The sequence below is a fragment of the Maylandia zebra genome, linkage group LG6, assembly GCF_041146795.1.
Source record: "Maylandia zebra isolate NMK-2024a linkage group LG6, Mzebra_GT3a, whole genome shotgun sequence".
In the NCBI taxonomy this organism is placed as follows: Eukaryota; Metazoa; Chordata; class Actinopteri; order Cichliformes; family Cichlidae; genus Maylandia; species Maylandia zebra.
In genome coordinates, this window is record NC_135172.1 from 44,475,727 (window position 1) to 44,500,664 (window position 24,938).

General features: G+C 48.6%; 1 protein-coding gene and 1 pseudogene across 2 annotated transcripts in view; both read right to left on the minus strand.

Moving 5' to 3' along the window:
* The window catches only part of LOC101487202 (phosphofurin acidic cluster sorting protein 1), a 30,501-nt gene extending 20,460 nt beyond the window's left edge, over nucleotides 1-10,041 (minus strand). Inside the window, exons 1-13 of one of the 2 annotated variants that reach the window (XM_023155002.3) lie at nucleotides 9,804-10,041; nucleotides 6,255-6,342; nucleotides 6,095-6,184; nucleotides 5,873-5,998; nucleotides 5,540-5,702; nucleotides 4,775-4,866; nucleotides 4,420-4,503; nucleotides 4,281-4,337; nucleotides 3,671-3,822; nucleotides 3,423-3,498; nucleotides 3,220-3,276; nucleotides 1,117-1,205; nucleotides 893-1,025 (exon numbers count right to left, since the gene is read on the minus strand). In XM_023155002.3, coding sequence (XP_023010770.3) covers nucleotides 893-1,025; nucleotides 1,117-1,205; nucleotides 3,220-3,276; nucleotides 3,423-3,498; nucleotides 3,671-3,822; nucleotides 4,281-4,337; nucleotides 4,420-4,503; nucleotides 4,775-4,866; nucleotides 5,540-5,702; nucleotides 5,873-5,998; nucleotides 6,095-6,184; nucleotides 6,255-6,342; nucleotides 9,804-9,958 — 1,362 coding nt within the window. In that variant the 5' untranslated portion in view covers nucleotides 9,959-10,041. Of the gene's footprint in view, nucleotides 1-892; nucleotides 1,026-1,116; nucleotides 1,206-3,219; nucleotides 3,277-3,422; nucleotides 3,499-3,670; nucleotides 3,823-4,280; nucleotides 4,341-4,419; nucleotides 4,504-4,774; nucleotides 4,867-5,539; nucleotides 5,703-5,872; nucleotides 5,999-6,094; nucleotides 6,185-6,254; nucleotides 6,343-9,803 lie in introns of both variants that reach the window. The other variant, XM_014413029.3, reaches the window with a different exon arrangement.
* Nucleotides 10,042-12,461: 2,420 nt separating this feature from the next.
* Nucleotides 12,462-15,335, minus strand: LOC101482553 (transmembrane protein 121 pseudogene; annotated as a pseudogene).
* Nucleotides 15,336-24,938: the final 9,603 nt, after the last annotated feature.

Consider the following 24,938-nt stretch of genomic DNA (forward strand, 5'->3'; position numbering starts at 1 on the left):
TTTTAACACCAAAACAGGAGCAACACTGACACCTGGTGGTGGAACATGTTCCTGCTGACACTAAGGCCCCTTTTCCATTAGTGCCTGCGTGGATCGACTGGGCACCACTCGACTGGAATTGACTGGTTTTCCACTACAATCCAGTACTCAGGTACTCAGCTCAAGGGTTGTCAGGTCCTGTGTGGGGTGATGGAGCACCTCTTCAACCTGAACCTGAGGCTGGGGAGAGTCCCACAGCTCCCACATGGATTCTGGACTACCTCCCCGACCGACCACAGTATGTGAGGACTCAGGCCTGTGTGTCGGACAGGGTCGTCTGCAGTACGGGGCCCCACGGGGAACGGTTCTGGCTCCGTTCCTCTTCACCATCTACACTGCGGACGTCTCCCATAACTCCACCCACTGCTTCCTGCAGAAGTTCTCTGACAACTGCAGGCGGCCCATCACTGATGGGGACGACAAGGATACAGAGGACTGACCCAGGACTTTGTGGACTGGTGCCAGCCGAACTACCTCCAGATCAACACCAGTAAAACCAAGGAGCTGGTGGTAGGCTTCCACAGGCACAAACATCCCCCACTGCAACCACTGAACATCCAAGTTATGGACATCGGAGGTCTTTCCTTCCGTCAGCTGTCAGACTCTACAACAAAGACTTTACAGATGACCACACACGTGCAGACAGACACACACATCCCATACACAATGGTAACTTTCGCCCTGTATCCCTGATGTGCAATATTACCAAGTGCAATTGGTAGCATGCAGGCTGATGACATCACATTTTAGTCTCTGCTCGGATCACCTTTCCCGGCTGAGAAGGTGCTAAAAATCGATCCGACTAGCTACTAATAAAAAGAGGCTTAAACCCCTGGAACTGACGCTTTCTCACCTGTGGAGCAGGTATCCTGCAATCAGACGATGTCCCACTGTCGATGCTGCTCGTTCGGTCCATGCCTCTCGAGTTCTGTCTGTCCTTCATAGCGATGATCCACGTGTGGCGAGACGACTGACTTCCCGTGTTACTGCAGGAGGAGCACACAGGTGTATGAGGCGTTTTTACACAGCTGTTCATACCTGTAGGAGCTCAAACATCACGTGTGTGTGTGTGTATACCTTGGTGACATGTGTGTCTGAGACTCTGTTTTACATAGTTTGGCAGCTGGGCCTGTGTCTGTTCCCATGGCAACATCATCTTCCGGTTTCTGTGGAAAACAAGAAGAAGAACTTTATCTGTCCATGAAGCCAGATAACACACACCAATGAGTTAAACTGCAGGAATGTCTTAAAGACATAAAGACCTGGATGGCCGCTAACTTTCTGCTTCTTCATTCAGATCAAACTGAGGTTATTGTACTCGGCCCTGAAAAGCTTAGAAATATGGTATCTAAGCAGATTCTTACCCTGGATGGCATTACCTTGGCCTCCAGTAACGCTGTGAGGAACCTTGGAGTCATTTTTGACCAGGACATGTCCTTCAACGCACATATTAAACAAATATGTAGGACACATGTTGTCACTGTCAGAGCTTCATTACTTGAGTTAACGGCTTGATGGCTCGTAAACTCTTACGTGAGCTCGTCTTGGAGTAGAAGATGGAGAGGGGGTGCTCGGCTGATTAATTTACTTTGGGTAAGGTAGCGATAACGACTGTGTTGATTTCTGAAACAAAGAGAGGTGATGGTGAGCAGTCTTGGAAGGGCTGGTTGAACTGAAAGCCTTCGCTTGGAGAGTTGTTTTGAATTCTGTGTCAAGGGGGGAGGGTTTAAATGATGCTAGTGATTCAAGACTCAAGATTCTTTATTCGTCACATGCATAGTTATACAAGTACATGTGGTGAGTAAAGAAGGTTGAATCTTGAATCACTAGCATCATGTGAAAGCACATGAGAAGTGAAGGGATGCCTTGAGGAATTTTGTGCACGACGGAGTTCAGATAAAAGGAGATGGATCGACGTAGCAGACCGGATTATTGGCTGGCAAGAAAAATGCTAGAAGGTTTTCCAGAGCAGCATTTGGTCTCTTTGAAGCGCCGCCATGACATTCAGAGTGTTTGCGTTTCTTGGATTGCTGGGAGGGAAACCGATGAAGCAGAGCTGTGTAGTCCTTCATCTGAGGTGCTGACGGACGCGATTGTAAGCAAATGGAAGGGTGAGTAAGATTATGTTACTCGTGTAAGATAAGCTGTGTTAAAGACTTTCTCGAAAGGTGTTTCCACGAAAACAAGAACGGACAAGTTGTAGAGCTGGGGATGTGTATATAGACAAGAACTGGAAGGGGCGTGTTTGGAGGCGTGGCCCCGCTCCTGAAATTCAGATCATTTATTTCCAATTATTATTAATCTCAGTCTCTCTTCCACAGCATGTCTTTATCCTGTCTTCCTTCTCTCATCCCAACCAATCACAGCAGATGGCCCCGCCCCTCCCTGAGCCTGGTTCTGCTGGAGGTTTCTTCCTGTTAAAAGGGAGTTTTTCCTCCCCAATGTCACCAAAGTGCTTGCTTACGGAGACCCGCGAGGGACATGGGAGGAAGAAAAATGAAGATGAACTTTGAGCTGGTGGGTAAGACGTCTCTGAAAACGTCGGAGCACTTTTGCAAATATAGACAGATATTTGAAGTTTACACAGCCCGAAAATATCTTACAAGTTTATTTTGTGACCATTTGTGAGTGATAAGAGTAATATTAAAACTAAGTAGCTGCTGCCATTGGTGGAAAGGATAGGTTGGGCCACGAAGGATGCATTTGGAGCAGCCTTCGAATTGGGACTGCCTTCGTCGCCTGGCTCGTCACCTATCCCAGAATTCATAGCCCAGTCAATTCCAGTTCCCAACAATGGCAGCAGCTACTTAGTTTAAATATTACTATTATCACTCACAAATGGTCACAAAATAAATGTGTAGCATATTTTCAGGCGAGAATGCAGCTGTGTAAACTTCAAATATCTGCTCGCTTTATCAAGACACCACATATTTGCAAAAGTGCTCCGACGTTTTCGGAGACGTCTGTTACCCACCAGTTTGATGTTTTGCGAGATCTCGCAAAAGTTTTGCAAAAGTTTACCTTCATTTTTTTCCTGCCATGTCCCTTGCAGGGCTCCGTACTTGCTCATAGGGGGTCATATGATTGATGGGTTTTTCTCTGCATGGATTATCGTAGGCTCTACCTTACAATATAAAGAACAAGTGTGTGTGTCTTTGTGTGTGTGTGTTTCAGATTCACCCTCGGCCCGGTCTCCTCTCCTTTCACCTCCTCAGAGTCTCCTCGTAGATCTGCCGCCTGTGTAACAACAGCAGGATGCAGTTACACAGCTTGATCTGCAGGGGGCGACACAGCTTCTAAAGCTGCATCCATCATACACCGATGTCTCCTGACAGGAGCTTCAGGTTCTGGATGTTCACATGATGATGCTGTGTTTCACTCACGGCTGCAGTCCGTTCTCTCTGCTGACTCCCGATCTCAGTCTGAGAGCTCGACTGAGAGACGTCCTCGAAGAACGGCCTGCGGGTGGAAAACAGCCAGCATAGTCACCACCTCACACCTCAGATAGACTCAGAATTGTGATGGGACACTAAAAACACACAAATATGTTTGACTAACATTTTGACTGGAGGTCAAACTTCCTGTCCAGCTTGACGAGCTGTGAACGCAGACAGGTGTGTTTCAGGCTCACCTGAGCTTGGGTTTGGGAGTGCTCTGGATGCTGTCGTTGTCGTCCAGCTCAGGGCCGCTGTCGCTCGGGTTGTAAACTTCCAGGCTGTCGTACAGGAGGTCCAGGTTCTCCTCGGCCTCCTGACTCTGACCCACGGGGTCCGAGTCCAGAACCTGCAGGAAACGAGCCAATTGGGGTCACGAAACAGAGGTCCTACTTTTTACAACTCATGTCCTACAAACCAGGTTATGGTTTTATTTTCACTGATGTCAGCAGCAAAGCTGTGTTTGATTCAGTTACTCAGTCGACAATAAAAAGTCTTTTTCAACTCTGATCCTGGGTTCTTCACTCAGTATTGTTACTGAAGGATTTTCTGACAAAATATCGAGCTGGAAACGTCAAGAAGAACCAGTACAAGGACGCTGACAGCAGTTCTGATGAAGTCCCAGAGGTCCAAGGAAGCAGAGAGCTGATCCTGAGGACACCAAACCAGAAACCCTGCACAACTTAACTGTTCCTACAAAGTTCTAACCAGAACGGGCGACTGTCACCGGGACACCAGTTTAAAATAAACAGCTCTACCTGAAGTTCCTCCAGATGGAGTTTGAAGGTAATGAAGGTGAGTACCAACCTCATCACTGACTTTGAATCTCTTTAGCAGAGCCACAAACTTCTGCTTAAAGTTCGGCTGCTGAATGACAGAAAACAGAAGAAAAGTGAAAAAGACAGCTTCGGCCCCTCAACCATCAGCTGCTCTGATTGGTCCTTACCTGAGTCAGCGAGGATGTTCGCATCATTTTCCTGTGAGACGTCTTAATCTTTCCCCGGACATCCTCGTCATCATCAAACATGTCCTGAGGGGAAAAAAGAGGCTCATCGAGCATTTGTTTCAGTGAAATCCTCCACAAATGCTCAAAGTGAAAGTCGTGGTTTCATAGCCTGCGCACAAAATACAATAATCAGAAAAAGAGAGCAGCGTGGACCCACTGTTGCTCCTCTCGTACACCTGTTGTTGATTTCATGAACACCAAAGCCTCTGTTACTGAACCACATCCATATCCCCGAAGTTTAACTGACTTCATGCTGTACCCAGAGCTGCTTTATAAGATATAAAGGTGAGGTCACCTGAGGCAAGACTGCGTCGTCACTTCCTTCCTGTTCAGAGGAGAAGCTGTCGTCATCGTCCTCCCAGTAGTTCTCCACATCAGGAGAGCGGTCTGTTTGCACACACACACACACACACACACACACACACACACACACACACACAGACACACACACACGCACACGCACACACACACACACACACACACACACAGACACACACACACGCACACGCACACACACACACACACACACACACACACACACACACAGACACACAGACACACACACACACACACACACACAGACACACACACAGACACACACACACGCACACGCACACGCACACACACACACACACGCACACACACACACACACAGACACACACACACACACACACAGCTCATTTTGTGGCAGTAGCGACACCTGCAGCCATTTTCTGTGAACAGGTGACCTGATGTGTGTTTCATTTACAGAGTGATGTCACAGCTCTCAGCAGTGACATCATCACAGACTGCTGTGAGTGTGTGTGTACATTTGAAAACTGGGATGTTACAATACTGATGGGGACAAAGTGCCCGTCCCCACGAGCCACAGTTAGGCGATGGTGAGGGTGAGGGGCTCGGGAAAACATTGTGTCAGCTAGGTGTCCTCACTAAGATATGAAAACAAAAATGTGTGTGTTGTGCCTTTACATGTACTCTATTACTCTATGTCTGACCAATCAGTAGCCAGTTTATAACAAGTACCTGATGCAGGGATGGTCAGACTCTCTGTCCTCCTACCTGAGGCCTTGCCCTTGTTGCCATGGTGACCAGTTGTGTCCTCTATTTCTATTGGATGGCTGCAGAGAGTATGAACGCTCAGTTCCGCCGCACGCACAGAAGCATCCTTCAGGTTGCTATGGAGACCGAGTATGTGGGCACCATCTGTTGGACGCTGCATCACCTGGGACACACACACATTTTTAAACTTTTCCGTCCCATCTCACAGATCTGACGACGGCTGCTGGAGAAACAAAATCTTGTGGTGTAATTTTGCTGACGGGGAGATCTTTGAGCTAAACGTGCTACACGCTGTGGCGAGAGTTCCCGATGCAGCAGAGCTTCCTGTCGTACCTCGGCCATGTTGACAATACCCACTGCGAGGGTTTTGTAGCCCAGGATGGTTCGGTTCTTGTACCTCTTCCTCCTCTGCAACATCACATGCAGACGGTTCACATCTCGCTTCAGGAAGTGAAGATACTGCATACACACACAATTTTACATCAGAGACAGGGGGCAGTGTGCGATCTGTGTGGTTCTTCATGCTGAGAAGGGAATTTTTGTTAAATGTGCAACCTGCAGGGAGAAGGTGAGCTCCAGGTCTGTTTCCATGAGGCCGTCGGGAGGAGGAAGGTACTCGTTGGATCTCAACCTCCGCTTAGAGCCCTGAGACACAGATCCAGGGTCAGATCGACAGCACAGGTGAGTGTCAGGCCGGCGACTGCCAGAATCTCACCTGGATTTTTACAGCGATGATGACGGAGCTGAGCTCTCTGTCCAGCTCCCTCAGAACCTTCAGCTTCTTCACGGTCAGAATGCAGAGCCTGCAGAGCACAGCAAACAGGAAGCAGCTTCACTGTCAACACAAACAGCAGCAAGTGTGAACAGACTGACAGCCTACAGACGAGATCACAGCACAAGTCTGATCAGCACCTGCAGCTAAACTTACTCCAGCTTCAAAGTCGGTGGAAACTCAGCAACTAAAGTTTCAGCAGATTATTACGGGCAAGCAGTTTGAAGACAATCACAAGCAATTCCTCTTGCCAACCGTCTGCATGTTGGTCTTCACTACATCCATGAACCTCCTCTGAGGTCTTCCTCTTCTCATCCTGCCTGGCAGCTCTGTCTTCATTATCCTTTGACCAACATCCACCCTCCCTCCTCTCTCAGCCTCAGCTCCATCTGATTGGCTCACGTCCGTCCTGCTCGGCCTCCTGTCTGTCACACCAGCGCCTCTCTCTGTCCACGTGGAGATGAAAGCTAGTCTGTTTTTTTTCTTCTAAATTAGCTGCTAAAGCTTTAGATGGTTTCCAACACAAGTTTTTTTATTTCGCCTCTGTCAGTGCGCCCCAGGGCGGCTGTGGCTACAATGTAGCTGCCATCACCAGTGTGTGAATGTGTGTGTGGATGGGTGAATGACTGAATGTGTGAAGCGCTTTGGGGTCCTTAGGGACTAGTAAAGCGCTGTACAAACACGGGCCATTTACCATACTTAATCTGTTGCTCCCCAAAAGGCCCCTCCCTTCTTATTGCCGTTGTCCAGAAGCCATCAGAGGGGCAGCAGCCAAAGTGTGTTTGCTAAGAAAACAAACTGAAAACAGAATCAGTTCTTGGCTGAAAGCCTCTCAAATGCATCCAAGGATGCATCGGAGAGCAACATGGGGCTGCCCAAGGAAATTTGGCAGGGGATCGAACCACCAACCTGCTCAACCACCTGAGCTACAGACACCCCAGAAAATATCAGTAATTATCAGTAAATATCACACTCTGGGGCTGATTATCGAGGTTTTTATGCTGGAATGAAATAAATTTGTGACTCTGCTGACTAAAAAAAATCATGAAGGACAAAAAAGCATCTTAAACTGAGCATCCAGAGCCGTGTGATTCACCTCACCTTCATTTATCTCCTTCTTTTACACTCTGGCCATGTTTGACCCGGAGATCCATCACTTCAAATATTCCAGTCGTGTATTCCTGACGCATCGTGGAGGCGGGGCCTGTTTAACCTCCTCAGCTTCCCTTCAGCAGTGAGGTGGACGTGTTTAATAGAGCTGAGTCCTGAGGGAGCTGAGTGTGAGAGGCTGACCTCCTGAGACCTCATTACTGCGAGGTCATGCTGGGACTCGTCCTGTAGGCTGCAGCTTCCTGTCAACGCTGGCCAGCAGGAGCTAATCCTGCTAATCCTGCTAACAGTGCCACCTGAGCTCTGATCCGCCCTCCCGAGGACAGAAGGCTGGCTCTGCTGCTGAGGACGAAGATTCACACATTTCCTTCTCATTCGTGCAAAGACAGTGATGTGTAACACCAAATCTGATACACGGCCACTGTTTGCCACGTAGGCGGTGAAAAATAGATCCAAACTTTGTGTGAAGGATAGCTTCTGTTTTTAATGTGCCTGTGTGGGTGGATGACTTGTTTGTTTCGTGTGTTTTACCCTCACTTTCCACTTATTTGGTGCGTTAAGCTTTAGCCTACGACTGTTGTACATAAAACTGACAGTGACGCTCTCAGCTCCTGAAAAACGTCAGCCTCGACAGAGGGCACGCGCCAGCACAGGCCCCAGTCTGTAACAGGTTACTTGTCCTTCTACGTTCACATGCCGACCTGATGGTGGCGCTGTTATCTTTGATCAGATGCTTAAACTCAGGCACAGCGATGAGGGTCACTGTAACAGAGCAGCGTGATGATGAGGAGAGTTCATCATTTAAAAGCTGCTCTGCATGAAGACAAACACATCGATCGCTCTCATCTCGAGATTCAAGATCCTTTATTGGTCACATGCATAGTTATGCGAGTTCAACACGCAGGAAATGAGTTTTAAACCAAACAGCTCTGTGTGGGAAAACCTCTGAATTAACCCACAAATTTCTCACTTGGCTCCACATCGTCAGTTTTCCAGGACAAAGCTCCAGTTCATGAATCTGGAGATCTGGAGAAAATTTTGATGGAGGCTCCGCAAGTCTTTACTCCAGACTGACCTCAGAACAGCGGAGCAGTGAGGCCAGGCTGCAGTGACTGTGATCACTGACTGATCTGGGTTCAGTCGGTGTTGGAGTGTTGATCACTCTGATGAGACCGCAGAGTTTAATATCTGCCGAGATAATGAAGAAGATTTCCTTTAAAATCATTATTTCAGGTATTATTTGCACCTGTTTGGAGGTGATGCATGACTTGCTTTAATCTTCGCTGCTTCCTGAGTCAACAGGACATTTAAGAGGATTAACACTGACTGCTTGGCTTCCTTAACCCCTGCACGAACATGTTGCTAATCTGCCCGGAAACAGGCAGGTGGCGATCAGAGAGAACGAACGCTAATCGGCTGTCATCAGGAATTTTTGTCCACTTCTAATTGGCTGCTGAAAGCTGATGTAATCACTGAGGTCATGACCTTGCAGGTGTCTCTGGTCTTAACACCGCTGATAAGCCAGAACCAGGTGAAACCCCTGAGCATTGCGGGACAGTGAGGAGGAGCAGCTTCACTTTGAACCACCGACAGTTTACATCAGATCAACTCGACAGGAGATTGATCTGATTCATGATCTGAGCGTCCTTTATGAGAGTGTAAAGGACGCTCCGGTGTCTCCTCTGCCAAAGGAAGTAATAAAGGAAGCACTGAAGCTGATCTGACTTCAAGTTGACGTCAGGAAGTCTGAAACCATTCTGTCATCCTGTGGATGAACTGCTGAATGACAGCAGGCACAGCCCTGCTCTCCCTTCTGTTGCACCTGATCAGTTTAAAAGGAGAGTTTCACGTTACTGTGCAAACACGGTGTTTTACAACCATCACCGACAAAACAACTGGACGGGCTTCACCTGCACGCATCAGCAGGTTGAAGGGCATCAGTCTTAATAATAAGGTATACAGCACAATGCCAGGGTGTGTGCGATCATAAAACACCCACAGACCTCTGAGAAACTCACACTGCCAATTCAGGTTTAACAAACTGCAGACAGAACAGCTCTCAGCAGCAGCAGGATCCCTGTGAGCGTCCACAGTCACACGCTGTACAAACACCTCTGACTGGACTGAAACTAAAAATGAACACAAACTAAAACAACAGGAACCAAGTCTGGACTTCTGCATGAGCAGGTTCATGGAAATGATAAAGATCATCATTCATCAGTAATTACAGGCACAGAGGCTCGAGTTCCCCAGACTCACCTGAACGCACCTGCTGCATCTTTACTGATCACACATGAAAACATTTACACACACACAGAACAAACAGGTGCTGTGTAGAAGCCCGTCGTCCTCTCCTCTCTGCCCGGGCATCGATCCTCTTACCTGGGCACGCAGCTCGGGGAGGACCGGTCGATCTCCCAGGTAGCGAAAAGGTTCATGGGCACCGGGCCGCGACCGTCTGGCTCCCCGGCAGCCTCGGTCCCCGCTGACGTGTCGGTGGACCACCGGAGTCCTCCTCGGTCCACAGCCGCCGCCATCGTTTCCTCTCCCGGTCGGCAGTCTCTGCGATGCCGTGAGCTGATCCTCCAGCCCGGCTACCAGTAAGGGCGGGGCTGAGAGCCGGGGGAGGGGGGGCTGATCCAAGAGCAGACACAGCAGAGCTGCTCAGCACATCCTGGTGAGGAGACACCTCCGTCTCTTCTTCTGGGTTTCCAGCAGAGCGAGCCCTCCACTCCTCAGATGCACCTTCAGCATTCATGCTCAGAGAATCCAGGCATGAAATAAAAATGTCCCACTTCAGCTGATCCAAAATGCTGCAGCAAGAGTCCTGACAGGGACTAGAAAGAGAGCAGATTTCTCCTGTTTTGGCTTCCTGTTAAATCCAGGATTCAAAATCCTGCTCCTCACATACAAGGTCTTAAATAATCAGGCCCCATCTTCTCTTAATGACCTTGTAGTACCATATCACCCTATTAGAGCACTTCGCTCTCGCTCTGCAGGCCTACTTGTTGTTCCTAGAGTATTTAAAAGTAGAATGGGAGGCAGAGCCTTCAGTTTTCAGGCCCCTCTTCTGTGGAACCAGCTTCCAGTTTGGATTCGGGAGACAGACACTATCTCTACTTTCAAGATTAGGCTTCAAACTTTCCTTTTTGCTAAAGCATATAGTTAGGGCTGGACCAGGTGACCCTGAATCCTCCCTTAGTTATGCTGCAATAGACGTAGGCTGCCGGGGGATTCCCATGATGCACTGGGTGTTTCTTCTTCACTCACTATGTGTTAACAGACCTCTCTGCATTGAATCATATCTGTTATTACTACAGCCTGTACATACTTATAGTTATAGAATATTCACAACATACTTCATACCGTGTACATTATAACATACCATAATAGACCCATTTCTGTAATATACTCACATATCTATATTATTGCTAATATATATTGTAATATATCTATATCACTAAAGCACTTCTGGATGGATGCAAACTGCATTTCGTTGCCCTGTACCTGTGCATGTGCAATGACAATAAAGTTGAATTCTATTCTATTCTATTCTATTCTATTATTAACCTCTGTCTCTCTTCCACAGCATGTCTTTATCCTGTCTTCCTTCTCTCACCCCAACCAATCACAGCAGATGGCCCCGCCCCTCCCTGAGCCTGGTTCTGCTGGAGTTTTCTTCCTGTTAAAAGGGAGTTTTTCCTTCCCACTGTCACCAAAGTGCTGCTCATAGGGGGTCATATGACTGTTGGGTTTTTCTCTGTATGTGTTATTGTAGGGTCGACCTTACAATATAAAGCGCCTTGAGGCGACTGTTGTGATTTGGCGCTGTGTAAATAAAGTTGAATTGAATTGAAATGTTAGCTAACTAGTGACAGAATCGATACCTCAGAGGAAAATGAGGACACTAAAACTAAACATCAGTGTAAGCGAACAGGTCAGTGCTGCAACAATGATCTTATGTTAAACCGAGGATACACTGTGGCTGTTCGGTGTTTGGCTTGCTGCACTGAAGCGGGAAATTCCAGCTGTTAGTTGTCATATTTGGGTTTGTGAAGCACTTTATAAACGAGGACTGTGGAGGAGAGCCTGTCTGAGTCAGGTGACAGGTGGTTACCAGACCAACAGAAGCTGATTTTTCCTCCTCTGGCTGAGAGCAGTCAGCTGACACGATCAGCACTAATTCATGCAATAAAGCACATGCAGACAGTTTACTTCATACTCATCACACCACAAACAACTACGTTTCTTCCTGAACCACGATCTGCAGGGAAAGTAGGTGAAAAAGAACATCACGTCACATCATCTCACTGACTGGATTCCTTCATATTAGAAGTGAGGACTGATGGTGAAGGAGACAGTAAAGCTGAGGACCTGCTGATGGACGTCAGGATTTCGACTTCAGTCTTGTTATGTCAACCTCTGATGCTGTAAACTGTTTGGATGTGTTTAGGAAATATAATATTTTATAGTTACATCTGTGTGAGTGTTTGACGGCAGGGTTTAGGGGGGTAAATTAGAGTTTCATGTCCCCTTTAAAAATGAACTCAGCGGTCTCAGTGTAGCCTCTTTGTGATAATTACTGCGATTTAAACAGAGCAGAGAAACAGCACAAACATGCTCATGCGTGTCTGTAGGAGAGCTTTACGGAGCTGAACAGCTGCCCTGGAAAAGAAAGAAAAAACAAGCAGTTTACTGCCAGTGTTTTTCTGCCTGAAATGGCATCACCATCACATTTTAATTCTCTTTTCTTCTTTTTTAATTTGTCCTTCACCTGACGATGAATTTATTTTAATGTGTGAGGTCTGGCTCCGTCTTGTGGCCACACTGGCGTACTGCAGGGATGATTCTGTTTACATGTTCGTGCACTGGCTTTGAAATAAGAGGGAAAAAACTTAAAATCAGACCTGAAGGCAGATAAAACGAAGAGTCTGCAAACAGGAAACTAAACTTTCACATTTTAGACTGACCACAAAGCTGCTTTGCTTTGAAAGCATACTGGCTTCAAATTGTATTTTAGTCATTTTATTAGTTTTCTTTTCCAAATATGAACCATCAACAAAAGCAGCACAGTCACCTCAGCCCTGCGTTACATGATGATGGACTTCTACAGGTAGGACGGAGCCTTGTCAGCCGTTTGCTGGTCGTGTCGCTGAGTTGACGTCTGTTGCTCTGTCATAATTTATGAATATCCTGAGAAACAACTTCTTCACCAAACGTCCGTACTCTGAAAAGTGTCCAGAAACTGAGATTACACCTGTTCAGGTAACGACGCCACCTCCCTTGCTCCTTTCCTCACACGGCCCGTATCTTTATAAGTGTAATGTGTGGAAGCACACCAGGTAAAAGCTCCAGCATCGTCTCCTCAGCCAGTGAAGAATCATCATTTTCATCCACGATATCTTCTCTTCATGCTGAGGAGCTGCTGTGCGGCTTCAACACTGACACTGAGGAAGGGTTCGCTTGGATTTGTGTTACTGTTTATGGACCTAACAGGCTGAGCTAGTGTTTCAATTCTCTCAGATTACATCAGAGCCCTCTGAGCCCAAATCGGCTCTACTTCATATCTGCTCACAGACATGAGAGCAGCATCAATCTGAACCTGCCAACAAGAAGCTTTCAGGGCATTTTCCAAGTGACTGGTTCTCAGAGACGTGTGACAGGTTTAATTTCAGCACTCTAAAAATGAATTTTACATCCCCACCATATATCTGTGTGAACAAGATGATTTCTACTCATGTTTTAAGTGAAATTCTTTTTATATCAGAGCAAGAGCAGGACAACAACAACAAAAACGACCTTTCCTTAGAAACGGTCACGTTTGAGTTCATGAACAAGAATCTGAAGAAATGTCCAACCTGTTGATCAGTATTACAGCAACGCAGTGAGAGCATGTTGGATTCTGGGACTGCAGACGCTGAGTCAACCTGCGCTCCTCAGATTGGGAAGTTTCTCCACGGCACCGCAGATGCTCGTTTATCCCAAACCAGTCGTGTCCCGTCGCTTCAGTTGGGTTTCTCCTTCTTTTATCTCATCGCCATTCAAGCTCACCTCTTGTTGACTGGCATCATCACCGCCCTCCTCGCCTTCTTCCTCCTCTTCCTCCTCTTCTGGGATGCTGGTGAAGTCCTCAATCACGACTCTGGGCAGCCCCACGTGCTGACCGCCGTACACCTGAACCTCCTCCTGAGAGTTCTTCTGGATCTCGGCGCCCCGATCCGCCGGAGGAGCAGCCGGCTGGTGTTTCCTGTACTGCAGCAGGCTGCAGCTCTTCATTAAGATGGCGATCACATTCTTTCCCATCATGATCCCCGACACTCGGATGTCCCCGTAGACCAGCAGGTTTCCCGTGCGGATCAGGAGGGTGATGATGTTGATGGTGGCGAGGCTGAGGATGGGATAGAGCATCATTTTGTGGGGGACGATGTTCACCCCCTGCATGCTGATCTCGCTCAGGGAGACACACGGCAGCACCAGCAGGAGGATGTAGCAGTAGAAGAACATCAAACCCTCCACCCACAGAGGGAGTCCTTCACTTTGAAGCTCCCACAGGTTCGCTTGAACATCCACGACATCCAGCAGGTCCAGCACCACCCAGAACAGGCGGCTCCGTATCTCCTCTCTTTTTTTGTATGGTCGCAAGTACTCCAGGTGATCTATCGCAGCCAGTGTTATGAACACAATGGGAATGCAGATGGACAGCAGCAGCGTAAGACCTCTCCGGGACACACCTACATCCACCACCTCCACACCTGCGGCCGTGTCCTGGGACTTGTAGTTCTGATAAACAAAGTAGACCTTGATCTCCAAGACAAAGATGTAGAAGAACCAGAGCATCATGGCATAGCCTCGCCTCGCGGTGTGCACCTCTGACCCAGCCCAGACGGCCACGTATCGAAGGACGACGAGGAAACACGCGTCGCTTGCCAACACGGTGACGCACACAGCGAGCCTCCGGGAACCCGGATTCTGCTCCACCAGGTAGGCGTCTATGAGTGCCAGGCTGGTCACGATGAGGACTGCCGTCAGGCACACGTGGGGCTTGTTTGGTTGCGGGGTAACCATCTCTATTTGAAGCCAGCAGAGAGTCAACGGTCCAAACGCTTACGCCAGTATTTCTGCGAGAGAGTCGGCTACGATCCGAGTCATGACAGCGTCTTTATGGAAGGGTGCAGGTGAGGTTCTGCTTGGGCGTAACTTTCAATCGGAAACAGCCCTCAGTTCAAACTCTGCAGTCCAGTTACAGAAAGAGGACGCTTGGACATCAGCGTTCATCCCTTATTTTCCAGATCTTTATGCCACAGCTTACGTTGCCTGAGATATTTAAGATATTTCACTAAATTCCTTACTTTAAAGCTTGGATGAAGGTTGTGTTCATGTTTTCCTTTGGTCCACGTCCAGCAGCAGTTTCGAACTACCATCCAAACCGAGGTGAAACAAACTGAAGGTTAGCATCAGTGCTCCTGCTGTCTCTCTCTGAGACGACAGTGTGGAAATCTTTGGATTGTTGTGGGAGCAGAATCAGCACATCCACCTCTGGGCTTCCTGTTAAAGCTTGGTTAAATTTAAAAGTCTGTGATCTCCACACAAGCTGCAACTTTAGAGACTTCAGAGTTTCTCTTAGTGTTTCTGAGGAGGAGATGAAAGCTGCTCGTCTCCCCTGCGGCTCCTCGTAACTCAAAGTTTGTGCTGTAAAGTTTTGCAGAAAAAGCTTTTTGTTTTTTGACACGTTTTAAAGAAAGCTTCTTCAAAAATCAAAACACTGAAACAATCAGGACGAGTGAGCGGGCTCATTATTGCCTCCACGGCTGAAATCCATCGCCACGGCGCCGATCATCAAGCCGGACCGTCGTCGCTCCCTTCTGAGCGTGCAGAGAGTCTTCCTCGCGTTTTCTATCTGCAGGCTCTGCTTTCAGCACGAGTTTCCCAACATCTGTGAGGGAGGGAGGGAACGAGCCTGCTCGACTCTACGTTTTTTTCTTCACCCTCAGCAGCATGTCCTTGTTTCTGCACACACACACCAAACTGTTTACACCACCGAGCTGCGCTCTCAGGGAGGAACGCTGTTTTCCATAAACATTTGAAGGGCTTCTGGAACAGGAAGTCTCTTCAAATCACATTTGTTCATTCTTCATCAACATGTTTTACAGCGAACAAAGTGAAACGCTGCGTCCAGGTCTCTAATCTAGCTGAAACTGTGCTGTAGTCACAGCGAACTGTGAATCTGAGCGCCGCGTGACCACCCACACAAAACCTCCACATCAGCTCATAGAGGAGTAGAAGAAGTTCAAACTGGAAGCAAAGAAACGGCAAATTTTCTCCAAAAATCTCACCTTTTCAGGCTGCTGCAGCTCCTCCCTGCGTACAGTCTGAGACTCTCTGCACCCACTCATCAATGAACAGGTGGTAAAAACCAATCAAACTAATCATATGCTCGTATTTTCAGCCACCGCGGATGCAGCATCTGTGCAAGGGTGGCTGAAATGGCTGAAACGATGCTAAAGCGCGACATGACTTTTGCGTGCGGTAGTATCCTGGTGCAGGTGTGTGGTTCTCTTCTGAAAATACTGGGCGTAAAGCAGCGTCTCAGACCTCAGTCTGTGATCCCTGTGGAGAGTCACTGGAAAATGAGGTGAGCCTCAGGTCTGAAAGGAGTTTCCTTTGGGCCCAACGTAGGAGGCAGGAAGCTCACAGACAGCTTCCAGGAGAGGTTTTGAGTCCAAACATTAGGGAACTCTCAGGGAACATCGGGGAAGAGCTGGCTTTGTACGATCACTTCTTTTCTCTGCTTTTAAGCTCTGCTGAAACAAAGTTGGTCAAAACAGAGGAAGCATCGTCTCAATGGCCTCTGACGTCTTCCCCATCCTCCCAGTGTGGGCTACAAACGCACTGATGGGCCACAGGAAGCCTTCCTCTCACACAGAATGAACTGTGTTCCTGTTCTTCTGCTGGTCACAGGAGTTTACCTGGAGTCTGATGGACACACGAGGACAAAGTTTGGTGCTGTTGACACTGCTCTCTGTGTTTGTGTTCAAAGCAGTGATCACAGGCTGCGCTTCGTGAGCTTCAGGTGTTTGTTGATCATCAGTTCAGTCTTTTTTTGGAAGCTCTGATCTTAATGACCTAACTTTTATCTGGGCTAAGCTTTTTATGGGAAGACCACATTAAAAAGTCATGAGAAAATGCTCTGGAGCTGCATGAGGATGAATTACATTAGCCCAGTTACTGCCTCATACGGCTGACTCCCGCTCAGCGCCGCGTTCAAGGACGGATCTGACATTCTTTCAAGCTCGCTACTGCTGCGACAGGGCCAGCGGTGACATGAGGGGACGCCTGGCTCCACATCAGAGGTGCAGATTTCTCATTTAGTGGGTCACGAGTGAAACCAGCTGGTGGCTTTGCAGCACATTAGGATAAAAATCCTAACGAGGCATTAGAGCTGAAAGAAACTAAAGCATGAACTTAAAGTGGAGCATGAGCTCACTCAGGTGGCTGACCCATCACAGCAGAGTGCGGCGAGAGGCTGTTAACAGCAACTGCATCTCTGCAGTGCATCCAGCGTCAGAAACATGTAAATGGATCAAAACAAAAGGAAACGCACGTGAGCAGGAAAACCGTCACACCACAATCGTCTGCTGAGGTGAGCGTTAGCGCCTTATCTCATGTCATCGGCGTAAATGCAAGCAGCTGAGCTCTCTGTGGAAGGAAAGCGTCTCGCTAAGACCGCAGGCCGACGGCCTCGGCTCTGCCTGCAGCTCCATTTTTCCCTGATGCAGGAACTCTGCACTCCTACGCTCACTTCAAAGCCAGCTGGAGGGAACACAGGAGCCATTAGCATAGATTAGCATATACCTACAGACGAACCCCATCCAGCAGCAGCTGTAAACTCTCCATCCCGGGATGAGAAGCTCTCAGGAAACAGATTTTCCTTCTGATCCTTCCTGGAGCCAAGCGCATTTTCATTAAGCAGTTCGGCGCTGCCAGCATTTCAGAAATCTTTGTGTTAGCACGTCTGATGAAGCTCGTCCGTCTGTGTTTCCAGTTTGGGGTGAGGTTTGTTAGGAGCGGCCGGGAAAGGAGGAACAGCGTCGATGGGAAGTTTTGTGGATGAACACTGAGCATCAACAGGAGCAGCATGAAGGGAGACATAAAGCACGAAGCAGCCGTCCTCCATACGACCTCTGACCTCTCTCATGTTTTCCTTCGAACACCTGAAACCTCAAAGCTCACAGACATGAAGTCCATGTAGCTGTGCTCACATTTAAGCTGCTCAGCATCGAGCCGCTCTGGCGCCATTTCCAGCGATAACTTTCCAGAGCTGTGATGTTGTGTTTGTTCAGTTTCTGCTGCCTTGATTGCAAAGCCCTAATAAAAAAGACATTTTTACTGTCACACTGTTACCTGCTTAAAAGAGGGAAATATAAAATAGCAGCTTCCAACCTGTGGCAGGAACACTCTTATTCAGAGTTCATTGTCCAACAGCTCAGACATGGACAATCATTTGTTGGTATAACACTGTTCCTGAAAATAAAAGGGAGCCGAGGTCCTACTGCACAGTCTTTTATATTCTGTGTCACTGATTCCTGTAGAGAAACTATGTGTTTACTAGCTGCTTGTTGGTTATGGTATCACACTGCATTATTGAAAAATGTCACATTTAAATGTCATTACTTCTCCCACAGCAGCAGAAGGTTAACAGCAGTTTCAGAGTCTGTCCACTCTGAGCTGACCCATAGGAAACACCGCCGGCTAACTCTGAGGGTCATTGTGGATGATTCAGCTTCACAGCCAGACACCAGTGAAAACGAAGCAGGATGTGCAGTGCTCGCAGGACATCTCAGCACGGGGGATGTAGCTCGGGTGGTGGAGCCGGTCACCTACTAACCAAATATCCTTGGGCAAGATTCTAACCCCACGTCTGATGGATCTATTGCAGTGTCGGTGCATAAATACAAAGTGTTTGTGTGAGTGAGGTAGAGTGCTCAGATGCTGAGCATGAAAAGCAAGCAGCTGAAACCACAAGGTGTGAAAATGGGCGTCGCTCACAAGTGTCGGGTGAGCTCATTGTGAAACCTGGCCCCACCCTATCATGTGACTTCCTGAGGTCAGATGGCCCAGGGTGTGTGTGGGCGTTAAGGCGTCTGGGAAGGATCTCAGAGCTGGATTATAGATGGCAGACAGTTGATGTCATAAGCCCCGCCCTCTGTTCAAAGATGGATGTTCACAAAAGTTGATTCTGTTCATCTGGACGTTTTCAGTGGGAGAAACATTTTGTCATCATCCAGGTGACTCCTTCAGTCTCAGCTAGGGATGGGTACCGGTATCTGGTGCCAAGAACGGTAGTAACCAGACCGAAACGCAGCGCACATTTCGGTGCTTTTTTTTCCTGAGATGTCATACACTTTGGATTCTAGCCAATCATTTTACGTTTCCGAGAATAGTAGGCGGGGCCAGGTACGTACGTTCTTTTAGAGCAGAGCTACAGATTAAAAATGTCCAAGGTGAAGCGGTCAAAGTCTGGCTGTACTTCACAGCAAAATATGCAAACTCAGCAGCAACAAGTGCTTTAAGCTGATACTGTGATACTGTCAAAGGAGGTAACACCAAGAATCCGATGAAACACCTGGCGACGCATAGCGTTTTTTTTAAAAGCCGAGAAATGCCTCGTATTTGATAGCTTGCTGCGAGACCTCACACCGAGCACATCTACTGCGGGTGTGGTGCCTGTTATCGGACCCGGAGTTAGCAACATCCCCAAAAACACGAAGAATAGAGTCCTGGCCCCTAGCCCTGCCAGTGAAGCAGAAATGATGAGGATGATGATGCAGCAGCAGCCGTTCTTCTCTGCGTGAGTAGGCTAACCACGTTATTACATTAATGCATGTAAGGTGAACTAGCAAACATCATCATAGCTACATGCGGCTGTCTTCTTGTTTGATGGCAGATACTCCCTTCACCCTGGCCAAAAAGGCTAAAATGACCAAAGAAAAAGTGGAAAACAGCTAAACATGGCCGAGGATGTGAGTGGGTGTTAAGGCGTCTGGGAAGGATCTCAAAACTGGATTATAGATGGCAGACATTTGGTGTCCTCTCTGTCCAAAATGTGAACACTGGCATCCTTGAAAGAGTGACCTTTGACCTTAGATGCCAATGGACAGCCGAGTCTTGTCCTGTGGAGGTGGCTCTTCTATGTTATGTGTTTATGAAGTGGCTGTTTGGTGTCTCCTATGTAGAGGCCTGAGCTCCCCTCGCTGTTTTTGAGTCACTGAGCGTTTGTTCACAAGGACATGCACGATGAGCCTCTATGTGACAGAGACACTGTGGGGAGTGTCATCTGTCCCTGATCATGTGTGTGCTCACACAGACTCACTCTGTGTTTGTCTGATTGTCCCTCAGACAAACAGGTTTCGTCAGGGACCGAGCGACAGCACACACAGTGAGGAAATCACTGCTGTGCTGTGACTGTGAACTCTGAGCTGAATCTGCCCATGACCTACACTAACACATTAATGTACACTACAGTAAAAGTAACAAAACACTGTGTGGATAGATGCAGCATACACACATCACACAGATGATCTGTGTGATGTGTGGTGGCTGTGTGGACACACATGGCTGCTTTACTTTACTGTGATGACACTAGCATCAAAGTTAGGTCAGAGTTTGAGGTTTTAATTTATCCCCAGGTTCAGTCGCAGGCTCTGTCCCCTCATTGCAGAGTTAAGCGACATCTTTGACTCTAACGTGTCTGCGAGTCACATCATAGGTGCGAGTGGACGGGTCACTGATAAAGCACACAATCAAATTCACATGGAGCCTCTTCTTTCTCTGAACATGTGATAAAAACTGTGTTATGTTGAGTAAAGACTTGTTGATTCCATTAAGTTGTGGACTTAAAGCTGTCGTCCCTGATGGACAACATCTCCCACCCCATGCAGCAGACTGTGACAGCACTGAGCAGCTCCTTCAGTGGCTGCAGCACCCACGGTGTGGGACGGAGAGATTTCACAGGCCTCCCCACTGCTGTCAGACTCCACAACAAAGACTCCAGCTGATCAAACACATCCACACATGTGCAATAACACTAAGCGCAAAACTCTTTCTGGCATCGTTGTATTATACTCATATTGTATATAGCATTTGTCTTCTATTTTATTCGATTGTATACAGTATTTTATTTTATTCTATTCTACTGTGTACAGTTGTGGACAGTATCTATTGATCTCTTATTCCAGTGTTTTTCTCTAATTTTTATAGCTTTGCACTGCTGTAACAAAACAAATTTCCCACATGTGAGACTAATAAAGCTTATCTTATCTTATCTTATCTTATCTTATCTTAAGCAGCATGTCTCATGACATTTGCATGTTCATCCTAACAATACTGTTGATGATAGTTCTGTTACAGAAACAGCCACTAAATTAGGAACACTGGCTGATGGATTTAAAGATAAGGTTTGATAAAGACGTCTCACATCAAATGGCTTCTTAAACAACAGTTTCTCAAAGATCAACGACCAATGCTATTTCATATTTCCATGTGTAAGAGGTTTATTGAACTGACTGACAGTAACCGCTCTGTCCAAAGAGACTGACCCCGGGCCTGGGCTGTGATTATCGGGTGAGGAACAAAGGAGGGTGTGGGGTAACTTGGAGGACAGACGGTAGTGTAGGACAGGTTTAAACTCCAGGTGACCACGGCTGTCCCGTACAAGGACACAAATGGAACAGATGTTATTGTTCCCGCCTTGAAAGGTGTAAAAGGACGGACTGTTGGGTGTGGGCCTCATTTGGGTTTAATAGAAGCTTTAGTTTCTTACTGCTTGAATAATTACTTAGAAACCTGCAGACATATCAGTATAAAATAATGTGCAGCTGTAGTCACCTCTCAGCGCAGGGCAGCTTCTCCCCACCAGTTTTTACCAGTTGATGCACATCCTCATACAAAACTCTGTGAACTGCCAGGGCGGTTACTCTCTTTTGGAAAGTCTGACTGCAGCTGCTTTACAGCCTTAACAAAAGAGATCCATGTACATGATAATATGGAATCATCCAATCTTCTAATAAATAAAAAGTGTGCTACTGGTGATTCCTCGAAGTGGATAAATGAACATGCAACACTGCTATTCCCTCCTCCCACAATAATCTATAGATCAAAGATTATTGTGGGAAGAGCAGAGGCATGGGTTGTAGCACTATCACCTGGTGTGAACACAGTCTACACTCGAGCAGCTACAGTAATGAGGTCGGTTGACCCAAAACCTCGAGGCACAGCATTTGGGAAACACTGATGCACTCTGCTCAACTAAAAACAGCAGATGTAGCTAAATGATGCATTATCCTGCACGCTGCAGCCATCATGCAGAGCTGGTGCGATTGTCTGCATAAGAAGGAAAGGACACATCAGTGCTTCCTTTTGTACCTCCTTTAGCAGAGAAGACATTGTAGCATCCTTGATGAAAGCAAAGGTGATAACACCATCCCAGATTTCACAGACAGACCATCCCTTTCAGTCTGTTGCCTGAAGCTGCTTTACACTGTACAGCAACGCTGCTGCAATATTACTCTCAGCAAACAGATCGATGATGCTGGAACTTGCTGCTCGCCTCTCGTGCCCCGCACGCCTGTATTTTAAAAACTAAAAAACTGTTTATCAAAACCTCCTGCTCGTACAGTTGTTTCCTGTCTGAAGCACAGGTCGTAATGCAGGTGTAACTCGTTGGTTATGTCCTCAGGTGTAGGATCGTCACCCATCCATCTTCATCCGCTTTATCCGGGGCCGGGTCGCGGGGGCAGCAGCCTAAGCAAAGAGGCCCAGACCTCCCTCTCCCCAGCCACCTCCTCCAGCTTATCCGGGGGAATACCAAGGCATTCCCAGGCCAGCTGAGAGATATAATCACTCCAGCGTGTCCTGGGTCTGCCCCGGCGCCTCCTCCCGGTGGGACATGCCTGGAACACCTCACCCAGGAGGCGCCCAGGGGGCATCCTTGTCAGATGCCCGAACCACCTCAGCTGGCTCCTTTCGATGTGGAGCAGCAGCAGCTCTACTCTGAGCCCCTCCCGGATGGCCGAACTTCTCACCCTATCTCTAAGGGAGAGGCCAGCCACCCTTCGGAGGAAGCTCATTTCTGCCGCTTGTATCCGCGATCTCGTTCTTTCGGTCACTACCCACAGCTCGTGGCCATAGGTGAGGGTAGGGACGTAGATCGACCGGTAAATTGAGAGCTTCGCTTTTACACTCAGCTCCCTCTTCACCACGACGGACCGGTGCAGCGTCCGCATTACTGCAGCTGCAGCCCCAATCCGTCTGTCGATCTCCGGCTCCCTTCTCCCATCACTCGCGAACAAGACCCCGAGATACTTGAACTCCTCCACTTGGGGCAGGAACTCATCCCCGACCCGGAGTGGGCACTCCACCCTTTTCCGGCTGAGAACCATGGCCTCAGATTTGGAGGTGCTGATCCTCATTCCCGCTGCTTCACACTCGGCTGTGAACCATTCCAGTGGGAGCTGGAGGCCCCCACCCGATGAAGCCAACAGAACCACATCATCTGCAAAAATCAGAGATGAGATTCTGAGGCCACCAAAGCGAAAGCCCTCCGCCACTTGGCTGCGCCTAGAAATCCTGTCCATAAAAATTATGAACAGAACCGGAGACAAAGGGCAGCCCTGGCAGAGCCCATCACCCACCGGGAACAAGTCCGACTTATTGCCGGCAATGCGAACCAAGCTCTTGCAACGGCTATATAGGGATCGAATGGCCCGTAGCAATGGGCCAGACACCCCATATTCTCGCAACACCTCCCACAGGACACCCCGAGGGACACGGTCGAATGCCTTCTCCAAGTCCACAAAACACATGTAGACTGGTTGGGCAAACTCCCATGCACCCTCAAGTATCCTGGAGAGGATAAAGAGCTGGTCCAGTGTTCCGCGACCAGGACGAAAACCGCATTGTTCCTTCTGTATCTGAGGTTTGACTAACGGACGAACTCTCCTCTCCAGCACCCTGGCATAGACTTTCCCAGGGAGGCTGAGGAGTGTGATCCCCCTGTAGTTGGAACACACCCTCCGGTCCCCTTTCTTAAAGATGGGGACCACCACCCCGGTCTGCCAGTCCAGGGGTACTGCCCCTGATCTCCACGCAACATTGCAGAGGCGTGTCAACCAGGACAGCCCTACAACGTCCAGAGCCTTCAGGAACTCGGGGCGGACCTCATCAACACCAGGGGCTCTGCCACCAAGGAGTTGTTTAACTGCCTCAGTGACCTCGCCCCCGGAAATTGGCGGGTCATTCCCCTCATCCCCAGACTCTGCTTCCTCCTCGGAAGACGTGTCAGTGGGATTAAGGAGGTCCTCGAAGTATTCCTTCCACCACCTGACAATTTTCTCAGTCGACGTCAGCAGCGCTCCGCCAGCACTATACACAGTGCAGGTAGAGCACCGCTTTCCCCTCCTGAGACGTCTGACGGTTTGCCAGAATCTCTTCGAGGCAGTCCGAAAGTCTTTTTCCATGGCCTCTCCGAACTCCTCCCACACCCGAGTTTTTGCTTCAACCACTGCCCGAGCCGCATTCTGCTTGGCCTGTCGATACCTGTCGGCTGCCTCCGGAGTCCCACAGGCTAACCAAGCCCGATAGGACTCCTTCTTCAGTCTGGTGGCTCCCTTCACCTCTGGTGTCCACCATTTGGTTCGGGGATTACCACCACGGCAGGCACCAACCACCTTGCGGCCGCAGCTCAGTGCAGCAGCTTCAGCAATGGAGACGCTGAACATGGTCCATTCGGACTCAATGTCCCCAGCCTCCCTCGGAATGCTGTTGAAGCTCTGCCGGAGGTGTGCGTTGAAGATCTCGCGGACTGGGGCCTCTGCTAGACGTTCCCAGCACACCCTCACTACGCGTTTAGGTGCACCAGGTCTGTCCAGCGTCCTCCCCCGCCACCTGATCTAACTCACCACCAGGTGGTGATCAGTTGACAGCTCAGCCCCTCTCTTTACCCGAGTGTCCAGAACATATGGTCGCAGGTCTGCTGATACGATTACAAAATCGATCATCGACCTACGGCCTAGAGCATCCTGGTGCCACGTGCACTTATGGACACTCTTATGTTCGAACAAGGTGTTCGTTATGGCCAAACTGTGATTAGCACAGAAGTCCAATAACAAAGCACCGCTCGGGTTCAGATCAGGGAGGCCGTTCCTCCCAATCACGCCCCTCCAGGTCTCGCTGTCGTTACCCACGTGAGCATTGAAGTCTCCCAGCAGGACAACAGAGTCTCCAGGTGGAGCACCCCCCCCCCCCCCCCCAGGGACTCTAAGAAGGCTGGGTACTCTGAACTGCCACTCGGCGCATAAGCGCAGATGACAGTCAGGACCCGTTCCCCGACCCTAAGGCGCAGGGAACAAACCCTCTCGTCCACCGGGAAAAACCCCAACGTACCGGCAGCAAACCGAGGGGATATTAGGATACCCACCCCAGCCCGCCGCCTCTCACCAGGGGCAACTCCAGACTGAGACA